Source organism: Onychostruthus taczanowskii, unplaced genomic scaffold, assembly GCF_017590055.1.
Source record: "Onychostruthus taczanowskii isolate IOZ18803 unplaced genomic scaffold, ASM1759005v1 scaffold5, whole genome shotgun sequence".
Lineage (NCBI taxonomy): Eukaryota > Metazoa > Chordata > Aves > Passeriformes > Passeridae > Onychostruthus > Onychostruthus taczanowskii.
In genome coordinates this window covers 11,752,890-11,779,990 of record NW_024502568.1, presented here as the reverse complement: position 1 = coordinate 11,779,990, position 27,101 = coordinate 11,752,890, and the positions used below count along the sequence as shown (strand labels likewise).

The following is a 27,101-nucleotide window of genomic DNA, read 5'->3' as shown; positions in this document are numbered from 1 at the left end:
CAGAAGTTCAGTTGCTATGGCAGCATAATCACAAGGCATTAACTTCCCAGCAGTGGTTTGGAAACCATCCTTCAGTCAATTTGAACATCAATAGGAAGGGGAGGAATGTTAAGAGGATGTAAGGATGGTGAATAATAAGAGCAGGTTGTAACAAGTAATTTGAAAAAATAACCAATTAAAGCTTCCTTATTGCTACAAAGGGATTTGTGAAATCTCTCAGGTGCTTATAAAATTATGGCTTATCTTTATAAATTGCTTTTATGAGCACAGTGTTGCTGATTAGGATCTATATATCCTGCCAAAGCATCTTTAGTGCCTACCTTGTTGATTTAGTTAAATATTCTCTAGTGTGTTTCTTGTACTAAATATTGTACAAAAAAACTTAGGCAGACTGATCAAAATTCTTTAAAATGACATTTCAGTAGAGGCATTTATATAAGTGCAAAGTTTCTTGCCACCACCAACAGCCTTTGTGACAAATAGCCACCACAGGTATTCCAGTAACATGGAACAGACAAAATAAGTAGCTTTTTCATGTCTTAGAGCAGATAGCAGCTTTTAGCAGAAGAGTAACTTACCTGGATGAGTGTATCATTTGTGTTAGCTAATTGTATGAAGAATTCAGTTGCTTGGTTGCACTGCAGAACACATTTTGTTCTCTGGGAGTAGACACCTTTAGGGAAAACATAATACTAAATTTTTGTTTTTTGGCCCCCATTGCTTCCTCTGTCCATCTTTTAAACCTTTGCATTGTGCTACCTGCCAAAATCACCCACAGGAGATTTTGAGTCATGATCCCTGCACCAAAGTGTTCGGACTGAAGCAGAAGTTCCTGAGGGTCACAGCCCCTCTGGCAGCTGGGATGTGGAGCCAGGGGAGTGTGGCTGTGCACTCTGCAGCAATGGGAAATTATTTCAGTTACTTTTTGTTTCTCCTGGACTGAAATCACAATGAAAAATGGATTAAGTGGTGAAATATTCTTTGCAGGATTCTGATCTTTCATTTCTAATTCCTGCTTTAAGTCTTCTATCAATGAAAAGTTTACAACTGACTTCTAGAAGACTAAGGTAGAACTTATACTTATCTCCCATAAAAAATAATTGTAGGGAAGAATGCAGCAATAACGTGTTTGAAATCTGAGAAGGGGGGAAGAGCCTGTTGGAGCAAGTCTGTAGCTGTCACCTGCTTGTAGGAGGCTCCATCCGGGAATTGTGCTCAGCACTCACTTCATGGCCACCTCTCTCTTTTGTCTTCCTTGGCAGCGTGCTTTTCCTGAGGGGCAAAAAAAAAAAAAAAAAAGTTAAGAAAAACAAATACTAACCCAAAAGATATGTTTGGAATCTCTAGGGACTTTGAAGTCCACAGCATTAACACCTGTCTTTATTGAGCAGGTGGTTTTACAGATGAAGAAATGGGAGTATTTTATGGGTGATTAAATGTTTGAAATGACCACCTGTAGCACAAGATGGGTAGATTTTATTTATATGCTTACACTGCATTAGAACATCATACAGATTTAAAAATCTTTGGATAGATATCTGGGATGTGTGACATTTATTAAAAGCCTTTTTCCTTTTAAGAGGGAAAATAAGTAAGAGATACATCTTTTCATCACCAGCAATGCAGATACTCTGGCATTTAAACTGTCTGTGAAACTAGTTTAGGACTTTTTGTGGTTTGCAGAGGTCAAGGAAATAACTCTTATAAACTTTGAGTACAAGTTAAAATATTAAGAAATTGACTTTTACATGTAGGATTTGGAGAGAGAACTTTGTTATGCATAAAGATAGATTTGCTGTTGCTTGGAGTTCTGTAAAGCAGTTGCATTTTTGCTGGAAACTTTTTTCCTAGGAGTGAGGAGAGTGAAAATTGAGGTAGTAAGAAACTTTAAGCAGATTTATCTCACCATCATCCTTGAACTACTGCTGTTGACACAATATCATGGAGATGCTGTAGTCAGTTGAAGATCAAATGGCAGCAAATGTTGGTAGATATCACTTTCTGCTTTATGTCCATCACTCTTTCCTGTTCATCACTATAGTAATATGTGGGTAAATAGAAATCTTGATTTTTATGTTAAGCTGAAGTAAATAAGATAGGGAATATAATCCCTACTGTGTCTTGGCTCCAACATGCATACTCTGGATATTCCTGCCAGCAAGATTTCAAAAATGTACTTGTGTAGTTTTGCAGCTGTAATTGGAAATCATGTATATCAGCAATTAGAAGACTGATAAATAGGGGGAAAAAAAAAAAAGGGTTTTTGCCAAAAAGAAAAGGCTCTGCTTCTAGCAGAGTTCATGTGGGTGGTCTTAACATTAATCAAAGTTGTCCTTTTTGAAAAACAGTCAACTATTGCTCTGCACTAACTATCCACTTCTTACCCTGATGTCCTTTCTTATTTCCATGTTAATTTTAGTGTAACATTAACACTTTGGCCAGAATTACAAAGCAAGGATTCCTGAGAAATGTCTGGATGTAGTCAAATACAGGCTCATAACTGATACTGAATGCTTGTGGAGTGACTGGGAAGAAAAATATTAGAAGTAAATTTGTCCTTCCCTAGGTTGTCATTTGTTCTTTGTTGTGACCTCTTGCTGTAAGAGATATCCAAAGGTAGTGGTCAAGGATAAACCCCCATTCTTTAGACTTTTCAAAGCATTATCAGATCAGACTGGTTGCAATAGGATGAGTTTCCTACAAGAGCAGGCTCTAGTCACTAATACAAAAAAATATTCCCTTCTTAATTCCCACACAAGATGCTTTTCTGTCAGAACAATCCATCAGTCTCCATGGTACAAACAGCCATAAATTATATGTTGCTTTGTTTCTTACAGGCTATTTTGTTTTATATTCTCTGGTTGTTTTCTGTGGATGCACTGAGCCTGACCTCATGCTTAGTCGCTTTCTCCCCTCCTTTGGCCCTTGCAACTCTTGTTTCTCTGTTGTTTTTGGGACACTCCCTGTGAAGTGAATGCAGCTATCAGAATGGAGCCCAGGCTTTGCTGAATCACATGCCAAAGCTTGAATCGTTCCTGAATCAGCCTTCTGACAGACAGCTGGAAAAGCAGTTCTGTGGGAGATGAACAAGAAAATTGGCTACAGGTACTTAGGTCTAGTGCTGTCCCATGCTGGTTTTCTGAGAATTTTCCTCTTCCTGGCTCTGCTGGAAGCATTAATTTTGTTCCTGGGTGAGTTGCTTAAACTCCCAAGCTCTCACTTTCTTCACCAGTCAGAAGGTGGTTTGCACTTGCCCACTGAACAGTTTAACATGAGTGTTTCCTGGAGCTGTTCTCCCAGCCTTTCCCAGGGCACAGAGCTCTGCCACAGTGCTGAGCTCTCAGGTCAGTAGCAATTTTGGGGCTGATGCAGCTCACCCAACCCCAGAACTTCTCCTGGTGTTGTGCTTGAACTGTCTCAGTGAGCCACAAGTCAGATCAGCCAAAGCTGCCTTCTAGCTGAAAGGCATTTGCTGTTTAGCCAAGACAGGTCTCAGTGAACTGATTTAACTCTCTTGGAAATTTTTCCAGTGTGACCTGTGCTCCCTGGGAGCTGCCTGATGCATTTGTAAAATCTTTTCTCCATGAAATGCCCACTGGAATAGATCTTAAGGTCAGAAGCACTGCTAAAGTCATCTTGCTTGACCTTCTCTTTTCAAAATCAGAGCTTTTCCGTAGAAAGCAAATGAAAGCTTATCCTTTGGGAAATTACCCAGTCATGAAAATTGCAGAACAATTGCAAGGCCAAAAATTTTCCCTCATGCTGCTTAAATTACCTTTGCTTTTTAGAAACTTCACCTTGTTTTGAGGTTAAATTTGTCTAACTCCAGCTTTTTGATGCCACAGAGTTTTCAGTGGGATTGAAAAGCTCCTGCTCTTTCCTGCTATTCCATCCTTTCTCTGCTTTTAATCACCTGTCATTGTGATACAGTCCCTCTGAAGCCTTTATCTGAGAAATTATTTAACTCTGAGTCCTTAAGGATCACAGCTGAAGGCTCACATTGTGTTGATGGCTCTGCACTGAATTCCCTTCTGCAAATCCACGTGGACACACCCACCGCTGTTACACAATTTTTTCTGCTTTTCCTTTATATTCTTTGTACACATTAAATGATCAGAAGGGCAGGCCCTTTCAGGTACTCTGTGACAGCCTTTCCTGGGATATTTTAATGATGTTCCCCAGCTGCCTTGGTCAGTTGCTGTTGCCCAGACTATGGCTCAGCCTCACAGGACCTTGCCTTCTCGATTTGCAGATATTTTCCATCAGTCTGTTAGAACACACTTGGTTGGTTTAGATGGCTTAAACAAGCCCTGCCTGTGAGTCACCAGCAGCTTTACCAGGGGAGGTTTTGTGTTCTTGCCTTGGCCAGCAGTACCTCATGCTGTGGGTTGAAGGAAGTAATCTCGGAGGTATCTGGCTCAGCAGAGCCTCCCCTGCTATCAGAGCCATCTGTCTGAGCAATGCCTTCTACACTCTCCTTAAGCCTCTTCGAGTTCACATTATTCAGGTCTTGAATAATTTCTAAATCTTGGTTCGTTAAAAACGCTGTTAAAAAAAATCTTGCTCGATAAACAGTATCAAACAGGAAATTGGCATCGTAAAATACAGACCCTAAAAATACACATCCTGAATACACCTGCCTTTTCTATGTCATTTTTCATCATTTTTCAGCTACAGCTAACAAGGGAATTTTGCCTGATCTGTTTTTGGTTTTTTTCACATTGTACTGTAATAAAGATTTTTATTGTCTTTAAACATAGTGTCCCTAGTTATTTCTATGATAAATTTATCTTTCCAATCAGTTATATTTATTTCTAATTTAATTACTTAGTAATTGCCTTTTTTTCCCCCTTTAGTTAATATTATCTCATTTCTTATGATTAGGATCCAGCAGAATGTCTTAAAAATTGTTTGATTTTCCTTTTATGGTTATTTTAAGATCTAGGAATATGTATGTTCCTTCCAAATGCCACATGCATGTGTAATTATATATACACATCTAACACTGCTCTCTGTTTGTGCACACATGCAATCAAATCATCTTTGGAGATACATGCTAATTTTTGAAAATGCTAAAAAGATTTTATATTAGGATGAGGTGCAGTATTTGTTACCTGCTGTCAGGTGTAAGACTTTCTGGTTTATGAAACAATCCTGTTGAGTTTTTTTTTAAGATACAGAGGAGGTTTGTTACTGACTTTCTAGCTAAATTTCAGCAGGTTGAAGTCGGCTGTATTTCTACTGACTGAGGAAGTTCTTTCCAGTTCAAGGAGCTGTTGTTGCAGCACTGCAAATGCAGCTGCAGTGGATGTGACCTGCTAATGCACAAACATCAGGCTCTGTTATTCGAGGTCCAGCCAGAGGAAGGGGTCGAGGGACCAGCAATCACTTCACATGCAGAGTTAAAAGGCCTCCCTCCTCAATTCCATATTCCTGGTAACTCAGTGGCTCTGTCATCCCCTAACGAGAGGAGGATTTGGGAAGCGGGAGATTCCCGGTGTTGGAGAAGATTGGACATGGTGTGTATCCGGTCCAAAACCCATTCCCAGGGCTCCCTGCTGTCCCTTCACTTGTGCCACAGGGCTGGCACTGGGCACTGATCCAAGCCAAGGGCTTTGCTCTGCTCTCAGCAGGCTGGGGCTGGAATGGCTTTCACACCGTGCTGCAGTCATGGGGCACTCGGTACAGCTCAGCACACCTACACTGCACTCCTGCAGTCAGCACAGGCTCTTTTCTGACTGCTGCAGTCAAAATTACAGTTATTCCAGCACTAGGCTCTTTGGAAAGGCCCTTGGCACTATGGTGGAGTTACTGCAAAGTAGCTCTGCTGGTTAATTCTAATTACAAACTAGTCCAGCAATATGAATATGGCTATAAGCAGGTCCTTCAGTTTCTGATCTTTTCATGTCAAAAATCATGCTGGACAAAATGCATACAAGATAAAGGAATATTTACTTATCTAATGATTTGTGGAGCCTAAAGATTACAGAAGATATAGACAGCCCACACCTGTACTTATAAACTGGAGCTGTTCCAGCATTGTTGAGAAATAGAGAAGGGATTTGTGTCAGATACTTGCTGCTGAGGAGTTCAGAATTATAAAATAATCTTCGTGATAAATGGAGTTTAAAAGAAAATTAAATGGTGGGTGTTGGATTTTGCCTTCATATGCACCTAAAATAGGGGTAATGAAGGTGGTGAATTCACAATTTTTATTATAATTTGATACAAATGAAACTTAACAAAATATAAAATATAGTGCATATATTTCTTCTGGATTGCTTCTGATTAACTGTGTATTCAGTTAGTGGGATTAGGTTTCTTGTGCATAAATCTGACATAGGATCCTAACAGAGATGATGCTACAATCCTGGCAGTAGTCAATAAAGCTGTGTTTGCAGTTGCTTTGCTCCTTTGTACTGCCCACAAGATTGTAGCCAGCCACTCTGTGCTCCTGTGGGTGCTTTTCTTAGGTGAGTGGAATTCCCTTCTTTGTACTGACCTGCTGTTGACTGTGTGAGTAACAGGAATTCTCAGCTTTGGTCCTGTGTGCAGCAATAGGTGGATTTGCCCTGTAAAGGCAGAATGAAGAGCTCCATAAAGACCATAATTGACAGCTGAACATCTCACCTGTGTGTGCAGCTTGCTCAACTTTGGGTGTTGCAGGAAAGTGAGAACTCAAAGGAGAGCTGACAGTGCAATCACAAGTAACTTCAAGGATCTTACTAAACCAAGTCTAGTTGATCTTCAGCTGCAACAAAGGCTGTTTCTTCATGCCAGTACAGCAGTTTCACAGCTGGGGATTTAGCCTGAGTGATTACTCACATCTCTGCTATAAGGAAAACTGTATTCCATGCAGTGAATAATTGCACTGCTGTCATCAGCTGCTGATGGATATGACACTATTGTGTGTGGATGGAATGAACATTAATATGTTACAAAGTTTATTACGGTCCATCCATTGAGGAATATACTAGCATGACATTGTCAGTCGCTGTTGTAATGCTGGGAAGTATTTTTTCTATAAAATCAGACACTGGGCATGAATTAACAGTGCAAGTGTTCATAACAGCAGGGCAGCTGGGGTTTTGTCTCCCCCAAGGCAGCACAGCAATCAGTGGTGGGCTCAGAGGGTCTCCCATGTCTCTTCCATGCCTCTTGTCATTCAGATTTACAGTCACAGCCTCACGCTCCATTTCCCATTTTTTCCCCAGTCCTGTGTGTTGCAGCTCCATCAGCTTGGGAACTGCCAGTGTGAGCTCTGCTTCCTGCTGCTCCATCCTCCTCCAGGCAGAGGCTCTGCTGAGAGCTGCTTCTATTGAGATATTGTGGCAGGAGTGTGAAAAACACCTTTAGAAGGTGCAAATTTTAAAGATGCATATTAGACAAGGACTAGTTGAAAAAAAATTACTACACTTTCCTTCCATTGGTAGTAATAAAGAAACTTATGGGAGATTCTGAAATCCTTTGGAAGCAAAGAAACTGCACTTTTTTTCCCCTTTTTTTTTTTCTGAGCACAGATATTTGTAGTGACTTGCTCAACAGATAAGAGCCTGGGAAAAATGAGTGGACAGTTTGGGTCAGGATGTTATTAGAAGCAAATTTTGGTCTTCATGGTGTTTATGCTATTCCAGCCACTCGTGAGATCACAGAAGCCTGCAGAGAAGGAAACAATGGAATTTGATGTTACACTGAACATCAAACAGGGTTGAAGGTTCTGTGACCTCTGCAAGTAATTAAAATAAAGCTTCACTGGAAAATGGTAGGCTACTGCCACAGTTCCTGTTTTACAATTCATGACATTCCTTAAGGGGTTTAAAAGATGAGTCTGAATTATTCTTTGTGCTGCTGCAAAGTCCTTAGGAGAGTTAAGAAATCAAGTCATTCTCCTCAGAGTTGTGGCAGGAATAGATAGTGGATAGGTTTGTCTCTAAAAAAAAAAATGAAAAAAAGGGAAGTACTTTGACTCTCAGACTCTCAGATACTCTTTCAACTACATAATAGTTTTGGTAGTATTTAAAGAGAAAAGTAAAGCTTTCTACATGTGTAATAGTTCTCTGTCAGTGACTGCTCAGTTATCTCTGAAAGGAGAGTGAACGAGTGCAGCTGTGCAAATGTAACACAACAAATATGCACTTCATTGTGTCCTTTGGCCAGCAGAACATGTCTGTTGGTAATTAGTTCTTCCTCTACCAGACCCGCTGGCATGTGAGCTCTCCTAGTGCGATTCTTGTTATTGTTCTCTCTGGCTCTTGTTCACTGTTGTTCTGGAAGGAAGGACAGAGCTGAAGGCATGAGTAATAGGAAATCTTAAGCTCTCACGTTCACCAAAGAGGAAAACATTTATTTAATCAGCCTAGAGCTTTACAAGCGCTCAGAGAATAAAAGTTAGTCTTGTGGGAAGTGGGGGCTGAGGGATTGGACTCAGAAAATACAGTCCTTGGCCTTTGAAGTGCTGTTACCCCAGGGTTAACACTGTACGTGAGCTCAGTGCAGGGACTTCTTCAGCTGCATTTTGGGGACAGGTTGTGTCAGCTTGTCTGCAGGTGTATTTGCAGCTTCTGGGTTGGAATAATTCTTGCAACACCCACCACTGCCTTCCTGACAGCTAGGAGTGACATTTTTGTCTTCAGGAGGTCCCCAAAGAAGCAGAGTTTATAAAGTGAAGGCAGATGAGCAGTGTGCGTGTTGTGAGCAGGCGGGAGCATCAGCAGGGTGACAAGGCTGTACAGGAGCTCACAGGGTGGTGTTCCACTGGTGCTTCAAGAACCTCCTCACCCTTCGGTCTACCTTTTAGACTGGTAGAGGTGTCTAAGCTGGGTGCACACAGTGTGTGCCACCTCTCACTCAGGACAGCTGTGCAGGGTCACTGCCCCACCCCACTGGAGGGACCTTCAAAGCTCGCTGCCGACAGTCCACAGGGGCTCTTAGCTCAGGAGGATTTGTAACATCCAAGCTGAAGCCATTTGGGAGGATGGCATGCTGGAAATGTATAGCTGCTGAATCTCAAAAGGTGATCTATGAAAAGTCTGGTCTGGAAAATGTAGCTTCTCATTGTCAACTATTATTACAGGTCTTAATATTGTTACAATACATAATAGAGTTGGTACTTCTGCTCATCATACTTGGGATATGTTCTCTGCAGAGTAAACACATCCAGCTCCCCTGTGTGGTCCATCATCCATGAATTCTGGTCAGTGAGCCTTCAACTGTCCTTCACAAGCATTAGAGATGTGATTACATGGTTTTACTTTTTTACCCTGGTTATGAAGAATACATTTCTGCAATGGTTTTCCTTGGTAGTGTTTTTCCAAAGTATTTTATGTAGGATATTAAATGTAATTTAACCTGCTTTGTAGACTGCAAAACTGAAGGTTAGTGTTGATACAGACTTGATTCCAGTTTAAGTCTTGAAATTACCAGAATAAATAGCCTTAATACTATCTAAAATAATGTTGTATCTATTTCATTCTAGAACATGCATATAATGTGCATATTGTGGACAGTATATATATTTGTAGTATATAGAAAATAACCAAAATTCTTATATATTTGATTAGGCACTGATCAGTGAGATTTGCAGAGCCATAGAAAGCTACTGAAATTTAGCATCCACTTATCTGCATTTATAATTATGCTTGTAGAATTCTTTGATCACTGTTTCTTCACTCTGCAGTTCTAAGGCTTTGGAATTATTTGGTAAATGAGAACATCCTTCTACTCCTTTTAATTTAATATTTTTCTGTCTGCTGTGTTCAAATGGGATTTTATCCAAGAACTTATTTCAGATTTGTCAATGTGGGTAGAAGATAAATAGGCAAGTCAGAAGAGGTTCTATGTTGTCATAAATTGATAACTGATGTTCTTTGCTTTTAGGGCACATGCAAGTGTCTGATGATTTAACAGAGACTTTATAGGCAGTGACAGCAACATACAGGTTTAGTATTTAATTTGACAGTAAATTGCTGTCAATTTATTTGATTTCATTTAACAATTTGAAGTAAATTGTTAAATATTATTTTGGTTGCTTTTAGCACTTCTAGCTAAGCAAACCAAGACATTTACAGCAATTAGTTTACCTTACTCCATCTTATTTGAGGTACAGTCCTCTAAGATATGGGTCACAGTTCGTGCTTGATGGTTTGGATAGTCCTGAAGACTCAACCAAAGTGAAATGATTCAGAAGGGACCAAAAGCAGTATGATAGATCAGATCCCAGTGTCTGCACAGCACAGAGAACTGAAAAGGATTTCTGGCTGTGAACTCGAGAAGGGGCGAGGAGAGCTCAGCAGAGGGAGAAGACAGAGCCTTTAACCCACTCTCACCTTGACTGAAGAATGTTTGGGGCAAATTGCACTTAATCAGTGTTTTCCTGGTCCTGCCAGGAGGATTGAGATGCAAACCTTTTAATGCACAGCACAGTAGCGTGAGATCCCAGGAAGCTGCACACTCAACACACTGAATGAGGGTTTAGGAGCCCTGTTAGGGCAAAAGCAGATGTCTAGAAAATGTGAATATTTCATTGACTTGTAGATGCAAAAGTCTGTCCTAATACATTATAAATGACTGATTTTCAGCATCCATTTTCCCAGATGATCACAGCAAGTCAGACCTAGCAAGATGAGTCCTGAATTAGTTGAGATTCAGAATGTTCTCTAGCAAATACCTGCTGTAGGAAGGATCCCACTCATGAGCTGTAGAAACATTACAGAGGCAGAAAACTGATGAAACTGTTGTGGGAGTGTTTAACAACAACAACTGCAGCTGCTCTGATATGTCACTGCCCCAAAACCTCTGCAGTGCAGGGTGTGTTCTCACTTGGACTTGCAGGGTTGTGTTATCTGGGGCGTGGTGTTCATTCATCACCACTCGCACCGGGATAAAATTTAGCCAGTTGTTTCAGTCTCAGGGAAAGACCTGATAAACTTGAAATTGATCCCTCTGGCTGTTGGGAAGAGGCAGGTATACATGGTTTGGACTATATTCCCTTGATAGTAGCTTATCAGAAGTTTTTCCAGGAAAACAAAACTTCAGAGGCCACAGGTCTACACATAATAATGTGATGAAGTCTGGATTTCTTTATCTTGTAAATTCCAGTCTTGAATGAAACTAGTGGGACACCTCAGTGGCTAAATAATTGCTAGGGAGAGTCAGAGATGAAGGCAGCCATTAATGAAAATGATAGAGAATGAGCATTAACTGTGTTTTCTCTCTCAGTTCAATATTAGCTTTGTTGCTGCAAGTCAAACATCAGTTCTGTGTTTTCTCCCTCATTAGTTTTTCTTCCTTGAATAAGCAGATTTGTAGTGACTTCTCATTTTCCCTTTTAATAGAGACCCTGTTTTGCCTGATAGCTCTAAATCTACTTTAGTAAGAACACCTAAATCCCATTGCTCTGTTTGGTGGATTTTGCCCGTGAAGTGCAAGAATCAAGAGTAAATGCAGAATCTGACTAAGAGAAGTGCAGGCTTTTTGCAGCTGAACAGTCAAATTTATAAGTAAACTAACAGCACACTGAGTCCTCTTCTCTGGCCTTGTATTGCTGAAGTTCCTGGATGAGAGTTATTAAAATTGAATGGTGCAACTTTAGCTGTAGAAGAGCTGGGTGGTAGAGCTGATTTTCTGGTAGCTGTCAGGTACTTTAATCCATGTACTTCATCATCTAATATAGATATATGTTTAAATAAAAAGCCTGTGTAACGAATGTCATATGTGAACCAAAAATATGTTTTTATTCTTCTCAATAGACAAAATGAAAAGTTGGATTTAGTAATGTTATGGTCTTGAGTACAATGAGGTAGGAGATGGTTTTGATGGCATTTTACAAGTCAGCTATAGAGATATTTTTTGCATGTAGCATCTCAGTGGATGGGGAATATTTGTGAAAAAGGACTTGAGCTGATTTCTTTGGAAAGCCAGATACAAATTCAAAGACTTTTAGAATTCTTCACTTGTCACTATGAAGGATCATTCTTGTAGCATTAATAATTTTTCTATTTAAAAGCCTGATGTGGACATTTTGTGCTTAGTTTATGAGACGAGGAAGCTGATGTATTGATTGCTTTGGTCCCCTAAAGAGAAGAAATGGCATTAATATTTATGCCTTGATTTTTCCTGTCCTTATAGGCCTGAAATCTGATCAGGTTTACCTATTAATGGTATCAATGTATTTAAGAGACTGAATGACTCAGTGGATTTGGATTTGGGTAAAAGGATCTAGGGTCTTTAGGACCTTTACAGCAGTAGTTCAAATTCAGCTCAGGCTGTCTGTGCTGGTGCAGCTTCTGAAGTTGGGGATCTGGCAATTAAATTAATGGTCCCAGAAGTGGCTCTAGAAAGCACTCTTTACTAATACCCATGTCAGCAGTGTGGGGAAGAAGGCCAAGGAATAAAATGGTTGAAAACTCATTAATTGGCAAAAAGAGGAGGCAGCAGGTTCACACAAACGAACTGCAGTGTGGCATTCATTGCCTTGGACTGTTAGATGGTTTAAAAAATGTTTGTCAAATCGTGGAGAACAGGTACCTTGTGATGTAGCTCCTAGCCAGGAGGACGCTGATTGCTTGATGGGAAGGTGTGAAGAGGAAGGGCTGTTCTGTGCTGTCTTTTCTCTTACATGCTTTTCCCCAGGCAGCCACTGCTGGCCTGTGCTGAGGACAGGACAGACCTCAGGGCTGAAGCAGTGTGGCAGAGCTCAATCCTCAGTGCTATTGTCACATCTTGAGGGCAGTGTTGTAGCAAAACAGGTGAACTACGAGAAAAGGGGCAATGGTCAGCCAGCAGAAAGTCAGAAAGCAGTGCAATGCATTTGTCCCTCATGTTCCTTTTTTGTTTTTGTTTAGGCAGGTGACAAGCATTACCATCCAAGCTGTGCACGATGCAGCAGGTGCAACCAAATGTTCACAGAAGGAGAAGAAATGTATCTGCAAGGTAAGGATGTCTCCATTCCAAAAGAAGAAAATCAGCCATTGTGATTTTTCTGTCACAGACCTCAGGAATTTATAAACCATCCCCATGTAGTATGTCCAAGGGGGACTATAGTCATCCTGTCCTCTATAGTGTTCTCATATTTTTTCACTTGATACCATTTTGCTCTATTAGGTGGCCATAACTGTGACTTTGCAGGGACTCTGTACCCTTGCTGAGGCAGCCTGTGCTTGCTAAAAACCAAAATTTATTAGGCTGCCTCTGAATTTGACATCTCATGGATAGTTTAGCCCCAGAATGGTGTATGAGATACCAGACAAAGTGAAGGGATTTCCCCTGATTTCTGCTGATCAGTTTCTGTGCTATTCTGGACCACACTCCAAACCAGTAAAAGGCAAGGGAAAAATCTTCCAGAAGATGCAGTGCATTTGCTTAGAACCATGTAGACCTCATTCCTCATGCACACTGACAGAGTGTCCCCTCCAGTTCTTAATCATATGTGCTACCCTTCCCTTTTTATCTGGTCACATCTCTCTTTTTATTCCCATGTACTTTATATCTTTTTGTAGCCACCTCTTTCTTGTCTGTTTATTTTCATCTCCCCTTTCTTGTTAAGACTCTTTCACTCCCAGTTATTGCCTAGCTTGGTTCTTCGTCATCTTTTAACATAAAAAATAATATTTTCTATTCTTTGATAGAAAATTATCCTTGATCTGAATCCCACCTACTCTCTGAGAGGGTGGTATACTCATATTAGGTTATTTTTATTGCTTGCTGTAGTATTACTATTGGTAGAAGGATGCATAATACCCATTTATGTAAACCAGAAATAAAAGTGAAAAAGGCAGATACATGTTGTGATATTATGTATTGCATTTAGGTTAGAAAACTTGATGTACTTGAAAGGAATGTAGAAGAATAGTGAAAGAAATATGAAAGTGTTGTCACAGCCATTTCTTGAAATCCTGAGGAGAGATTCTTACTGGAGGAGTTCCAAAACAAGATCATATTGTTAAGGCATTCCTTTGAAGTAACTTGTTTTATTTTGTAGTTTGTCCTTCCTTGCAGTCCCTCTCTGTCATCCCTCCCTGACCTTACACCTCAGTCATCTTATTCCAGCTGTGCCCAGAACAGGATGTGAAATGGAGTAGCAGCTCTGCTTGGCAGGAGCAAGGAGAGGCTGGAAGAGGGCTGGGTGGGAGGTGCTGCTTTCTGATGGCAAATTGGAAAAACTAACTTGAAAGCAGCATTTACAGCATCTGGCAAATCTTAGTTTCCTCACATGATGGTGTGGTAAAGTACAGGCAGAGTTCAAAATGAGCATCAGGTCAACCTTTGCTGTCATTAATTAATAACAGCCATCTCCAGCTAGTGCCACGTGCACCAGTCTAGCAGAGAGTGGGACTTTGGGTTAATTGAGCAAGCTTTGATGTACATTTCTGCAGCTCAAAATAAGACAGAAGGTTTCACTTTTACTTAAACTAGGCTGGAGTTTGTCCTGGACAAGTTCAGGTGATAGGAAAGGGGAGAGCAGAGAAACCTGGCAGCAGCTTGATCTGCTGTCTCTTCTTAGTGTATCTCTCTTTCTGTGGTTATGAGTCAATGTTCCTGGTGCTCAGGCTGTCTCAGGGGAGGAGCACCTCATATTGCATTGCTTTATTGTTCACAGGATGTTTTCTGACTAAATAATGTAATTGCTGAGTGTGCTCCAGACTGTCCTGCCAAAGCTTTCCTAGCTGAATTCAGTGTGCTTGGAAGTGTGAGGACCTAAAAGCCTTTCCTGTGCAAAGCTCTCAGCTGAAATGCATATCCTGACTCCATCCAAATCACTGCCCCGAGGGTGCAGAATAACAGCATTCCAAGCATTTCTCTGAAACAGAAATACAACACCACAACAATAAAGCTAGAACAAAAATCACCTTGTTGATAAAATACACAAAAACAGGTGGCTTCCATCTCTCTTCTAATTGTCCTCTCCCTAGAACACGAAAGCACTGTCTTGGTATTGCTTTGTATAATAGAGAAACCTGGCAGGATTGTAGTATAAACTTGTATTAGAAATGTTGGGAAACTGGCAAAAGGAGAACATGGACAAACAAGCTCTCTGTCTTGGGGCTTTCTATGTTAAGGGTGGTTGGAATAATGCTAGCAGAAACATTCTGGCTTGGCACTGCTCCAACACGTGAAAATGAAAAAGAAGCAGCACAAGAAACTGTCTCTTTCTCATTGACTTCCTGGTAATACATTATTTTATGGGCTGTCTACAAGGCTGTTACTGAGCTAGGAATGCCCAGTATTTAGATGGATGCTGGTGTTGAAATAATGGTACATGCAAAGTTTAAAGTTTAAATGAGCATGCTAGGTGGTGTTTGCCAGGTAAGCAAACAAACATATGTTAAGAATGGAAATAATCACAATTTGCTGAACTGTTTCCAGCAGTTAAAGGGAGGCATGATGCAGCTTGGGAATTTGCACCCTTGCAAGCATTTCAAAACAGTTTAGATTAATAGTATCTACAAAATGTCAGTAGCTCAGAGTTCAAGATCACAAAAAACTATGTACATTTAACTTCTTAATCCTACTCTGTCTGATTTGGGTTTTTATATGTCACATCTTTCAAATCTCTTTACCATTTTGTGAGAGAAAACCTACAACCCTTAGCTAGATTTCACCATGAAAATGACATCCAGGTTCCTGTATTTCTTGTTCACTTTCAGCATTCTCACAGGGTGTCCCTAAACTGTGCCAGTTTGTGATAAATACTGCTCAAAATGCAGTCACAGCTTTCTCATTGATGGTAGGGAAAGTTTAACAGAAAAGAATCACAGAATTGTTAAGGCTGGGAAGACTCCTAAGATCAACTCCTGCCATTAATCTAACGGCGAGGTACAGAGGAATAGAGATCATTTTTCTCAGGGCCACGCAGGAAGGAAGCTCACAGCTGGATTTGAGACTTGAGCTAAAATCTTCTGAGTCTTAGTTCATCCTTGAGCAATAGGTGTCATATTCAGAGGAGTCTTACTCAGATCACTTCTTTTAACATGAACTTCCAGCCTTATGACCTGAACTCTGTTTCTCCCGCATGGACAGGGCACAGCTCCCTCCTGATCCTGCAGGCTCTGCGGGGTCCTGGCTCTGAGGCTGCTGTTTGTTTACAGAGAAGGCTCTCGGTGCACTTCTCCCTGTTGTCTGATGGTTTCCCTCTGCCAAATGCACAGTTTCTTCTTCCTCGGCTTAGACTCACAGCCAGACATCTCAGACCCTTGCTCCAGAGTCACAGCATTCCCTGCTGTCTCCTGTGATGACTGTGCTGTGTACTGCTGGGAAGTGAAATGATTCCCGCTGCACTTTACTTCTGCACCAAGCCATGTAAGGGCTTGTTAGAAGAAAGTTTCCAGGGGCCCTGACCCATCCTTCTCCTGTCCTCTGAGGGTGGGGTTTCCTCTGGCTGCTTTTGAGCTAATAGTCACCAGCAGGAGACCTGGACTTGGCTCTGTTTGGTTTCTCTGTGGGCAGAGTGAAGAGGTGATGTTCCCCCCTGCAGATAGTCAGGGCTCTGGATTGGCTTTGTGGTGACTGGAATGAAGGATGAATTTGATTGCAGCTGCAGTCAGTGTTAAAAATCAGGGTTAGTTTCTGCTCCATTTCATCTTGGCTGATACCTTCAGCAGCTTTCCAGCAGTGACCACAGCTTACGCTCTGTTTCAGAGGACAAATGAAATGGGATGGAAATGCTTCTTGCCCTTGACATCACTCAGTCCTTGAGGACAGCAGGATGTTCCTACTTTACAACATAAGAAAGACTCTCATATTTTGGGAAACAAATAGCAGAGGACTTGACTTTTTTAGTAGGATATAAGCTGGAATATGCCATGTGGAAGCACCAGTGCCACTCACCAGAGCACAGGGTAGAAGTGCTGTGTGTGCCAATGGCAGGTTTGGTGTGCTGGGATCCAGGGAGAGGCTCTCATGTGCAGCTTTGCCCCACCTGTCATCCTGGCCTCTCACCCGCTGCCACTGGGTCACACACTGCCCTGGCTCTTGCACTGTGAATTTTTTCATTTTGCTTTTCCTTTTGCATTTTGCATGAGGGAAGATGTGACCTGAGTAATACTTTACAGTAACTGAGTATGACACCTATTTCTCAATGGACTTAAAATCAGAAATTCCTTTTTGTGTGCAGGGCAGTACATAAGGGGAGAACAGATCAGGTAACTGTGGCCCAATTCCTTTGCTCTTACCCTCCAACCTGCCAGAGGAATCCTCTCTTTTTCAGTTCCTCCAGCTGGTGCTTGCTGACTCTGTTGCTGCTTGAGGCTGCTTGAGTTTTAATTAAGAATGTGTGCAAAGTGCTTTGACAGCCTCAGGACAAAGCTGCTGTAGGTACACCAAGGATTTGAATATTTTTTTGTTTCCCTTGTATTTCCCATGAGCTGGACTTTAATGTGAATTACTCTCATAGTTCATACGGATTCAGCATCTGATGCAATGAAGAGATTCTCTTTAATAACTGGCTTGTCATGAGCAGAAACAAATTTTGCTGTGAATAAAGTTGTGTTTCTCCTTCCTCAGGTTCCACTGTCTGGCATCCCGACTGTAAGCAATCCACTAAGACTGAGGAGAAGCTCCGGGTAAGCTGAATTCATGGCTCAGTGACACCCCAAACATTTTGCACACACAATAATTGAATGTTGTTTTTAAAAGAGTGACTTTTTCCATGTTTTTTTCACATAGCTGTCACAACTCTGGCAGAATATACAGTGGAGGCACTTCAGAGGTATTGCTCTGATTTTTAGGCTTACCACCTTCACATACCTGTCTCAGTGCACTGCCTTAAAGATAGTGTCATTTACTGACATACAGACGTGGCCAAGTATCTAAGACACTTCATTTCATATCTCAGTTGTTGTGAGAGAGACTCTTAAGGAGAAGATATGAACAGGGCAAATGCTATCATATATTTTAGTGGTTTTGCACATCTGTGTAATTGCTCGATAGTTATCCCCTGTTCTGTGTGGTTATTTGCAGCATTTAGAAAAGATGAACTCTTTCTTTGCCATCCAAGTAAGCCTCAACCTTAAGTGATCCTGATTTGAATGCCAAAAAGAGCCACAGTTACCCTTGGAGTTACATCAGCATATTCAGGCAAACTTTCTGGGTCAAATCCTCAGTGACAATAGTGCTGCACTGATAAATGCTAGAGCCTGGCTTTTTGCATGAACCAGGCAATTCTAAGCCCTTATTCACTGATTCATCCTCTGGACAATTTTCTTTTCTTGATGTCTCAGTTGTCTCTTGAATTTTGCTAATTTCCCAGGATATGAATATTAGAGACTGTATATGAATAAATTGTCTTTTAGATAAGGAAAATAAGAGGTACTGGTATGAAGATACCTGTGACATCCTGTGGGTTGTATTCTGTGTGGGTCTCATTCACAGGAAGCCACATCCTTTAGCATTTATTCCAGTACACTGGTCTGTAAAACATGCCCCACAGAGAAGTTATTATGGTCATAGGTAATGTGCAGATAAAGTGCTGTTGAGCAGAGTTCATGTTAGTGTGGGCAAAAACATAACTGGCCCTAGATGGGCATATGGTCTAGAATGGCCAAACCTCAGTGCAGGTGCCATCCAGAATTCACACATTGCTCTGTCCTGACTTTTTGTAAGACAATGGAAAATGATGCCAGACTGGATTTTCTTCCTCATTTAACAGTTTGAATGTAAGACAGTATTTTGGCCATGCTTAAGTGTCAGAATGCTTTTGCCTTGCAGTACTTGGTTGCAGTACAGTGCCTCCCTTTCACTTGGACCCAGGAGTTTTATCAAAGCACTCCTGTCTGCACTGTGGCCCTTATTAGCCTTCTCCAGCTGACCTCATAAATCAGTTTGCTTGTTTCCATTCCCCATGGAAATGGCTGTAGGCCTCTTCAAGTATTTCCCTTTTTGTCAGTATTCTCCCCCCTCAGCTAATTTTAATTGAAGTGAGCGAAATGAATGGATTCACTCACCTGCAAGGCACTGCTAAGTGAGTCCTGGCAGGAAGAGGAGGTGAGGCTGAAGAAGGCAAATTGAGGGAGCATCTGAGCAGTGTGACAGCACAGCTGTCCTGCAGCACCATACTCCTGGAGGAGACCCTCTATGCAGAGGTTTAATAGGTCTTTAAAAGGCATTGATAAATGCACCATACTGAGCTGGCTGAGATGCACTGTTTTTAGCTTCTGTGGTACATCACAGATTGTCTGCTCTGGTGCAAAGTCAGAACCCTATTCTGATATCAGCTGGAGTTCACTTTGATGACTTTGACACGTGCTTCATCCTGTTGGCCCACATGAAGGCAGTAGCAAACAGGTAGGTAAAGAAATGAACAAAACTGAGGGAGTTTTATGCTGTTTGAGCATGTCAGCACTAAATTGGGGTATGTACTTTGATTGAATTTCAGCTTTTTATTCGGGGTCAGGTCTAGATTTTCTGGTGGTTCTGCAAAAAGCCAGTGCCATTGCCTATTTGCTTGCTGGGTTTCCTTTCCCTGTAGAACAAAACAAAACAAAACAAAACAAAACAAAAACCCTTTTATCACTGAAGTAACTTCAGAAGTTTTCAGCAAGTTCTGTTTTCTCTCAGTAACTGAATTGTGATATAAACTAATCAGCATTTGAGCTGGTTAAGATCTGAGAGGGAGTTCATAAAAGCAATGGTTGCTTTAGATCTTTTCCCCATGGATATTTGTGGAAGTTTGCAAAGACAAAACAAGCAGAAAACAAAGCAACCATATGCATGTTACAAAAATATATATTGGTGTTTATTTACAACCGTCTGGCTGTTATGATTCTGCAGTGGTCAGTAAGTAACAGAAACTACGACACGAGCAGCTGATAAAAACTTGATTGAAAAAAGAGCTTAACCACTGAACTGGGGAAACTGCTTTCCTTTTCACTCATTTTTCCCTTTTGTGTTCCATGACAGCATTCCTCATCTGAGTTCTTTTATCCAAAGAGTCTGGTTCTGCGCAGGCCACGCTCTGCAGAGGTTTGCTGTTGTGTTTTCATAGTGTTGATAATGATCTTCTTTACTGAGAAGATTCCTCATTACTGTCATTTGCTGCGCTTGCTACTCCTCCTGCCACACAGCTTTCCTGCTATCACTTGCCACCGTGGGCACTGACGCTGTATTTTGCATCACTTGTTTCAGTGTTGCTTGTTAATTCTCACATTTTTTATTTTGTTTAATGAAATGCTTACAATTAACTTTTTTATTTTAGATTCAGATGAGCTTTGGGGGTCTGTAGTATTGGTCTTTCAGTATTTCAGAAAGTTTTCCTTCTGAAACAAAAAATTAGAGTGTAAATATGAAGCAAATGAAGATAGTGAAAAATATCTGACTTTAAAGCAGTAGTTAAAAAGAAATAGTTTTCCATGAACAATGACTTATGTTCTTTGGGAAAATAAAGCCGTCACTTAAGTCTCTTCCTTTTTTTAGATATATTGGCCAGCTACCCATGAATAGTTTAGTTGATAAAATGCATACAAAAACCCAGGTTTGGATATATTCCATGTGCTGCCTGAGAGCATTTGCCTCTCTAGTCTGGTGCACATTCACATCTGAGTCGCAAGGTCCTCTCTGTCCTCCTGACTCTGGAGTAGCTGTCTACTTTCAGATTTTGCTGAGTTTGCTTTGCACCTACAAACACCACCCAGTTCCATTTCTTCTCAGGACATTGTTTATTTGTTGTGTCTGCTGTGGGGCGTGTGGCTGTGCTGGTGCAGGTGCTCCTGAGGTAGTTTTCACCTGGTGATGGAGTCAGAGCACACTGGTGCAGGCTGGCAGCAGGCAGAGTCCATGCCACTGGATGTCCTTGGTGTTGGTTTCTGCACCCCTCACTTCTCTCATTGCAGAGTAGATGCAGTCAGTGTCAGCCAGGGCAGGGTGTCTGTGTGAGATCCAGCCTGCAGGATGGGGTTGGACAGTGGAATCCAGTTCTGTGATTCAGTGGGGGTTAATGCAAGCCCTCTACCCTTTGTCCTGCACAGTGGTTTAGTTACCTAACTACTACTGAACACCTCTCTCTCTGTTAGCTACAGATATGTGTATCAAGAAAATGCAGCATAAAGATGTGTTATCAGTGCTCCTAAGGAGAGCAGTGTCTCTTCAGTCCTAGGCTTTATGGAATAAAATCTTGGAGTCTGCGAACAGCAAACTGTGGGACCATTTCACTCATCTTTTAGGCCAGTGTAGTGACTTGTTGCTTTTGGCTTAGTGCACACAAGTCTGAGTTTGCAGTGTTGAACTCCAGGAGCCTCAGGATTAAAACCCCAAATGCTATTCAATGTATTAGAAAAATATGCAAGGCAAAATAGGAGCAGCCCATGTTAAAAAAAAGGTGTGCTCTCCTTCTTGCTTTGTAGACTGTATAGGATACAAATATCTTAGGGTCAGATTATACCCTCTTGTGTAAATTTGGTCAGTATTAAATGCTGTTTAGATTTACATGGTGATTCTACAAAGTGTAACTCAAGACAGATTTTGGCTTCAAGTTTTTTACAGTACACAAAGGTACTGTCACTGCTGTTGCTGTAAAAGTGGGCCAAAGGCTTGAATCTACATAAAAATTGTAGTTAGAAAATGGTAGGGTGAAATCCACTGAATTCTCTGAAAGCTTGTGTTGAATTCAGTATGTTCTGGACTTCCCACTTTATTTTCTTGTTCTTCTCACTTAACTTACTCTTGATGAAGGCTAAGTTTGCATGAATAGTATTGTAGCAGTTTGTTTGGTACCAACATACCTTCAGTGATTACGTGCTGAAAATTCATTCTCCCTTCTGGCCTTTATGTCCAGAAAGGAAAGAAAAATTAGTCATAACTTATTAATATCTGTGTCGGTGTGAGTTTGAACTAAACCTGTCCACTAGTTTTGTCTTGGTGCATATTTAGTGTAGAGAAATAAGAAATGCATGCGTTTGAAGGAAACACTCATGTAAGGAGAAGGGTACAGTTAAACCAGCAGAGAGGCACAAAGAATCCTGACATTGAGGGACTTTGTTGGCCTTGTACATCCATTGAAAATGACATAAATCCATAGAAAATCCATATTTTATGAGCCCTGGTTCCAAATCCTAATCAACTGTAAAACCTTGCAATCGATAGAGCAGGTAGTCAGTGTAAAAAGTGATGTGCTGAGAAAGTTAAATCCCTTACTGTTGCTAAGTCTTCCCAGGAAAAGAAATGCCATCCTAATCTTCTATTTATTTAAAATATGCTTCACTTAAAGTAGCTTCTGAGATTTAGAGAATTTGCTTAAGCTATAATGTTAAATGTTATTAAGTGAAAACATATTCATTCTTCTGCAGCTATTATCACCGCCTTGCATAATGAACTCTATCAAAAAATTAAGGCAGGTACTGTAAATGGTGACGATGCCTTTGTAAAACGATAGTGCATCCATTTGGCCAGATGTTCTTGGGATCAGTTTTGATCTGGTTGCCTGCACCTGTAAGTTTTTACAGAGCATGATGCTGAACATCTGTACTTGAGAATGCCGGAGCCACCACATTGTAGCAGCACCTGGATGATGTGAATGGCTCTAGTGGGGACTTTTTATTTTTATTTTAAGAAGTTATTTATTTAGATGATGTACCGTGCATGATGACATAACAAACAGGGGTAAATGCAGATGAACATCTTAAGCTTTGTAGTCTCATACTGAAATATCAAGTTAATCAGTTTGGGGCATCTGCATGGGTGATCTGATCACTGAGCACTCAATTCACGATGAACTTTAGAGGACGAGCATGGCAGTTGGTATTCTGTCTGTCAACCTGCAAATGAAACTGGTACAAAACTTTTGTGTTCAAGGTAAATGCATGGAATGAAGAACAAAAACATAAAAATAAGAGGTCTGTGATAAAGTGGGAAATACTGAGAAATCTTGTAAATTCTTTAGATGCTTTGTGATCTGTTTTTTCTTTTGGCTCCTTTAATGACATGCATGAATTTTTCTTGACTTAATTTTTTTAAGTTTGGTTTTTTTTTTTCATATACTTCATAGACTTTCTGTATTTGGTACAGACATCCTATATTGATACATTTACTACTGTTACATCCATTTGTGTGGAAGAGGAAAGGAAAAAAAAGATGATTCTCCTACCCTCAGAAAATGTGGAGAAGCCATGTACCACCAGAAAAGAGAAAGAAGATTAGCTCTTCATAGAAATTTTCCTTAAATTTCTCTACACAAAGGTGGCTTTATAAAAGGCTGTATTTGAATCCTTCAAGGAAAACAACAATCATATAAAAATGTTTCAGATCTCTTTGTAGAAGAAGTAAGGCAGCTTAACTTGTTTTGTTGCTGGGAGTGTAGAACAAGTGTCACAGGGCTATTGTGATGGAAGTAAATACCTCTAAATTATTGCATTCGTATAAAAGATTGTGTCTTTTTTTCTTTACCTGTTTTCTTTGAATAACGTGTGAAAGAGATGCACTTGTGTTATCTCCACATCTCCAATGTTAAAGGTTACATCAGGGCCAGCCCTATTCCTGTTTTAGCTGTGCTCTGATCAGCTCCCCTCCAGGATGGAATGTACACCCCAGGGCAGTTACATCAATAGAGAACTTGACCTCCAGTGTGTCTCTTGCCACCTGTGCAAGACACAGAGTCACAATGGTGTCACACAGGGTCAGGGATGAAAGTGTGACATTCAGTCTAATAAAAGCCATAGCAGGTCACAGATTTTCAAACGGGAGCTTTTATGGGCCTCTTAGGAGAGGAGCCAACCATAGCAACTAAAAGTGTGCCAGAGGAACAGCTTATACTAAGGAATCTCTGGTGTGTGTTTGTTAAAGCAAGCAGCATAAATGTTTTTAAGTGCAACGCAATTGTCTTTAGGGGAAAGTGAAAGCTGTGAAGGATTCAAGACCATATGGGAAGAAGCAGGGTAGGAAAGAGCCATCTGTGATGGAAACAGCCTGTGTAACTCAAAATAAGAAATAGGGCAAACTGAGGCAGGAAGGGTGAGAGTAGATGTATGAGTCCTTTTTCATGCACTGTCTTCAGGGGCTTGTTTAGAAATTAGCAAGGTACAGGACTGGGATCTGCTAGAGGAGCTCAGAGTTGCAGGTCTGCTTGGATTCAGCTCCTCAGGAAAGGAGCAGAGTGTGCTCAGGAAGGGAGCAGAGTGTGCTCAGGAAAGGAGCAGAGTGTGCTCAGGCCGTGGCTGGCGGCAGGGTGTCCTGACCAGGCAGTGGGGAGCTTTGCAATAGGCAGAAGGTAAAATTGATGTACACAGAAAGAATCACAGAAAATAGAAAACTGGTTTAAAGGGTGTCATTCCTGGCTTGTGGCCTTGCTAATGGGATGGTGAAGAGGAACTTGGAACAGAAACGCAGTGAGGAAATGAAGAACAGGTGCTACAACTTGCCAGTCCATCTGACAATTCCTCTTGGACTCCAGGGTTAAGAGCACCTAAGAAATTTATTACCAGGATATGGCTGAAACTATCTACTTAAGGTGTCTAACTTTATTTAGTAAATTCACTGAAGTGATAAGTGCAAGTTAATTTTCCTTAAACTAAAAGGTTTTTAGCTGTGACACTAAGAGATGGAGCTAAGGAGCTGGAGAGAGACTGAGACTGAGAATTTCTTGTTTTTGAGGCAATTATAAAAGATCCAAAGGGCCTGCCAAATTGGAATAAACCATAACTGCCTCTAACACTTGTTTTCCTACAACGGGGAAAGTTGAGCAGACAAAACTCTCAAAGTATGTCTGCCAAAAGCCAAAGGTAACAGAGACACCCCTAAAAGTACCTCAAGTACTTAATACTGTTCCCTATGTTGTAATGAAAACAATTGTTTTCCATAGTAACTGCAACAACATGTTACATGTGTCTCCACTCAAACAGAGTGAAATGGAAGAATGGAAGGGGGAATAAAGTGTTTCTCAACAGCAGCCAGATTTTCCAGCTCAATTCTTGTAACATTTCCATGAAACAAGTGCTTGTTGTTGGGTTTTTTGGTTTGGGAGGAGCTTAAAGGGCAGATGAGAGAATTCTGTTCCCTTTTGAGATGTAGGCATTTGCAGCCTCAGAAAGAAAAGAAAAGAAACATGTAAAGGTCCAGCTGAGAAAGTGTTCTCAAAGATGCTCTGGAGAGGATTTGTGACTTTGTTAGTCCACAGCTACGTCTGCTCTCTGTTTGATCTGAATCTTACGTTTTTTGGTGGAACATATTCAAAGCCTTTTGTTTCTCTAACCCTCCCTGAATGTGGTGACTTAATTTTCAAAAGTGAAGTCAGAGAAAGCCTGCTGTATAATCCATGACTAGTCTTCAGCATTTTATATACAGATGGTTCCAATAGCTTTTCTGGCTTGAAAATTTAAAAGTAGAAAGTCTCTGGGGTCAGTTGAAGGGTTCTTTCAGGAAATGTATGCTGAGAGGTAAGATAGGTTCAGTAGCCTTTTTGTGTTCATCCAGTATTTTGTAAGAAACAATGAGCCAGGCTCTCAAGCCTTATTTGTCTTCAGGTGTGCCTGAAAGTCCCTTAGTCCAGGGGTCCTAATGTCACAAGCTGATGAGATAAGGACTGTTTTCCAGGATTAAATTTTAAGTGACTTTAAGGTATCCCACCGCACTGGTGTCAGAGTCTTGTGCTGACACAAAGTTTTGTGATGGGATTTGGTTCTTTGCAGTCATTTAGGGAGCAAAAATTGTTGATGGTTTCTCAGTTGCAGTTGGGATGTGGTTGACTTGCCTACCTTTGTGTATGTGCTGTGTGCCAAGTTTAGGAGTAATCATCACAATAACCAGGGTGACTTTTCATCAAATGGAATACTTTGCAAATTCATCAGGTTTTCAGGATCCCCACAGGTCATCAGTTGTTATCTTTTCTCTCACAGAACTTCCCCCAGGGAACCAGTGTCTGTTTAGTCCTGAAAAAGTGTTGGAAAATCTACTAAATGTAGCAGCACTGACTCTGTAGGGAGGAGAGTGTTCTCATGAGTTTCAGTTTGCAGGACATTGTCATTAAACATCGTGACTTTTGCAGTATGGGGAATCATGACACTGCAACCAACATTTGACTTCCCTGCTGCATCTTGGCTGTGCTGCAGATGTAGGGAACAGCTCCAAGCCAGGGATCTCAGGTCCTTTTACGTAGGAAGGCTGAATTCAGTTCTGATGATTTCATTCCTAATGGAAATCCAGGGATTGAACACCTGGAAAGAGATTACACAGTGTGTGCTGTGCTCCTCACAACAGTTTTGTCTGCTGGACTGCTGATCCCTGCAGTGGTTTGTGAACTAACCTGTTGCAAAATGACCAGCAGGACTATCCTGGATGGTTCTTTGTATGGCTCCTACAGTGTCTCTGCAGGTGTTGTTTGATTTTGTTCATTATTGTTGTCGGTCTAATTTTTTACACTGTATTATTTAGAAAACCTCTTCCCCTCTCACACCACTCCTTCCCCTACCAAAAAAAGCCCCCAAACCCCACTTGCCTCACAAGATTGTGGAATTTGCCAGAATGCTTGCATTTGTGTTGACATTTTTCTTAAATTCAGTTATTTTCAAGATACATGCAGATTTCTTCACTTAAAGTTGCCAACACTAATGGCTTCAGATTGCTCTCAAAAGTTCCCTTTTGTTTTTCAGCCTACAAGAACATCATCAGAAAGCATTTATTCCAGACCAGGTTCCAGTATACCTGGCTCTCCAGGCCACACTATCTATGTAAGTATTCCTGCTGGTGAATAAGCTGCTGAGCTTTTGCTTGCACATGAACGACTCATGCTGAAATAAATCACTTTTATACTGATGCTTTATTTTAGTGCTTAAATTGTTAAAACCTTTGCCACGTAGCTTTTGTAGCTACAGGATTTCAAGAGCAGGGTAGGCCTTTTCCAGGTCACATTTCTCTTGGAAAGGTACAGTAAATCTTTTGATGTCACTTGGTGGTGTGAAGAGGGACAGAGGGCAGAGGGGTCATTTGACTTTGTAAGGATTTTGAGAGATCTGTGCACTTTGATACACAATTTTTGACAGGTCTGCTCTCTGCTCTTGGGGAATGTGGGGAGCAGGGTCAGCTACACTGAAAGAAACCTATCTGATCCAACACCTTCCAAGTCAGAAATCAGATTTTTCAATTGTGAAAGGAAAGGTGTTTTTAATTTAGGAAAAAAAAATGTT

General features: G+C 40.9%; 1 protein-coding gene across 16 annotated transcripts in view; it reads left to right on the top strand.

Moving 5' to 3' along the window:
• ABLIM1 (actin binding LIM protein 1) overlaps positions 1-27,101 on the top strand; it is a 191,157-nt gene that overhangs the window by 126,848 nt on the left and 37,208 nt on the right. For 10 of the 16 annotated variants that reach the window (XM_041415801.1, XM_041415802.1, XM_041415812.1 and 7 more), the window contains exons 7-10: positions 12,843-12,930; positions 17,500-17,558; positions 19,894-19,956; positions 26,568-26,645. In XM_041415801.1, the coding sequence (XP_041271735.1) occupies positions 12,843-12,930; positions 17,500-17,558; positions 19,894-19,956; positions 26,568-26,645 (288 nt within the window). The remainder of the gene's footprint in view (positions 1-12,842; positions 12,931-17,499; positions 17,559-19,893; positions 19,957-26,567; positions 26,646-27,101) is intronic. The other 6 variants (XM_041415813.1, XM_041415810.1, XM_041415809.1 and 3 more) reach the window with 1 other exon arrangement.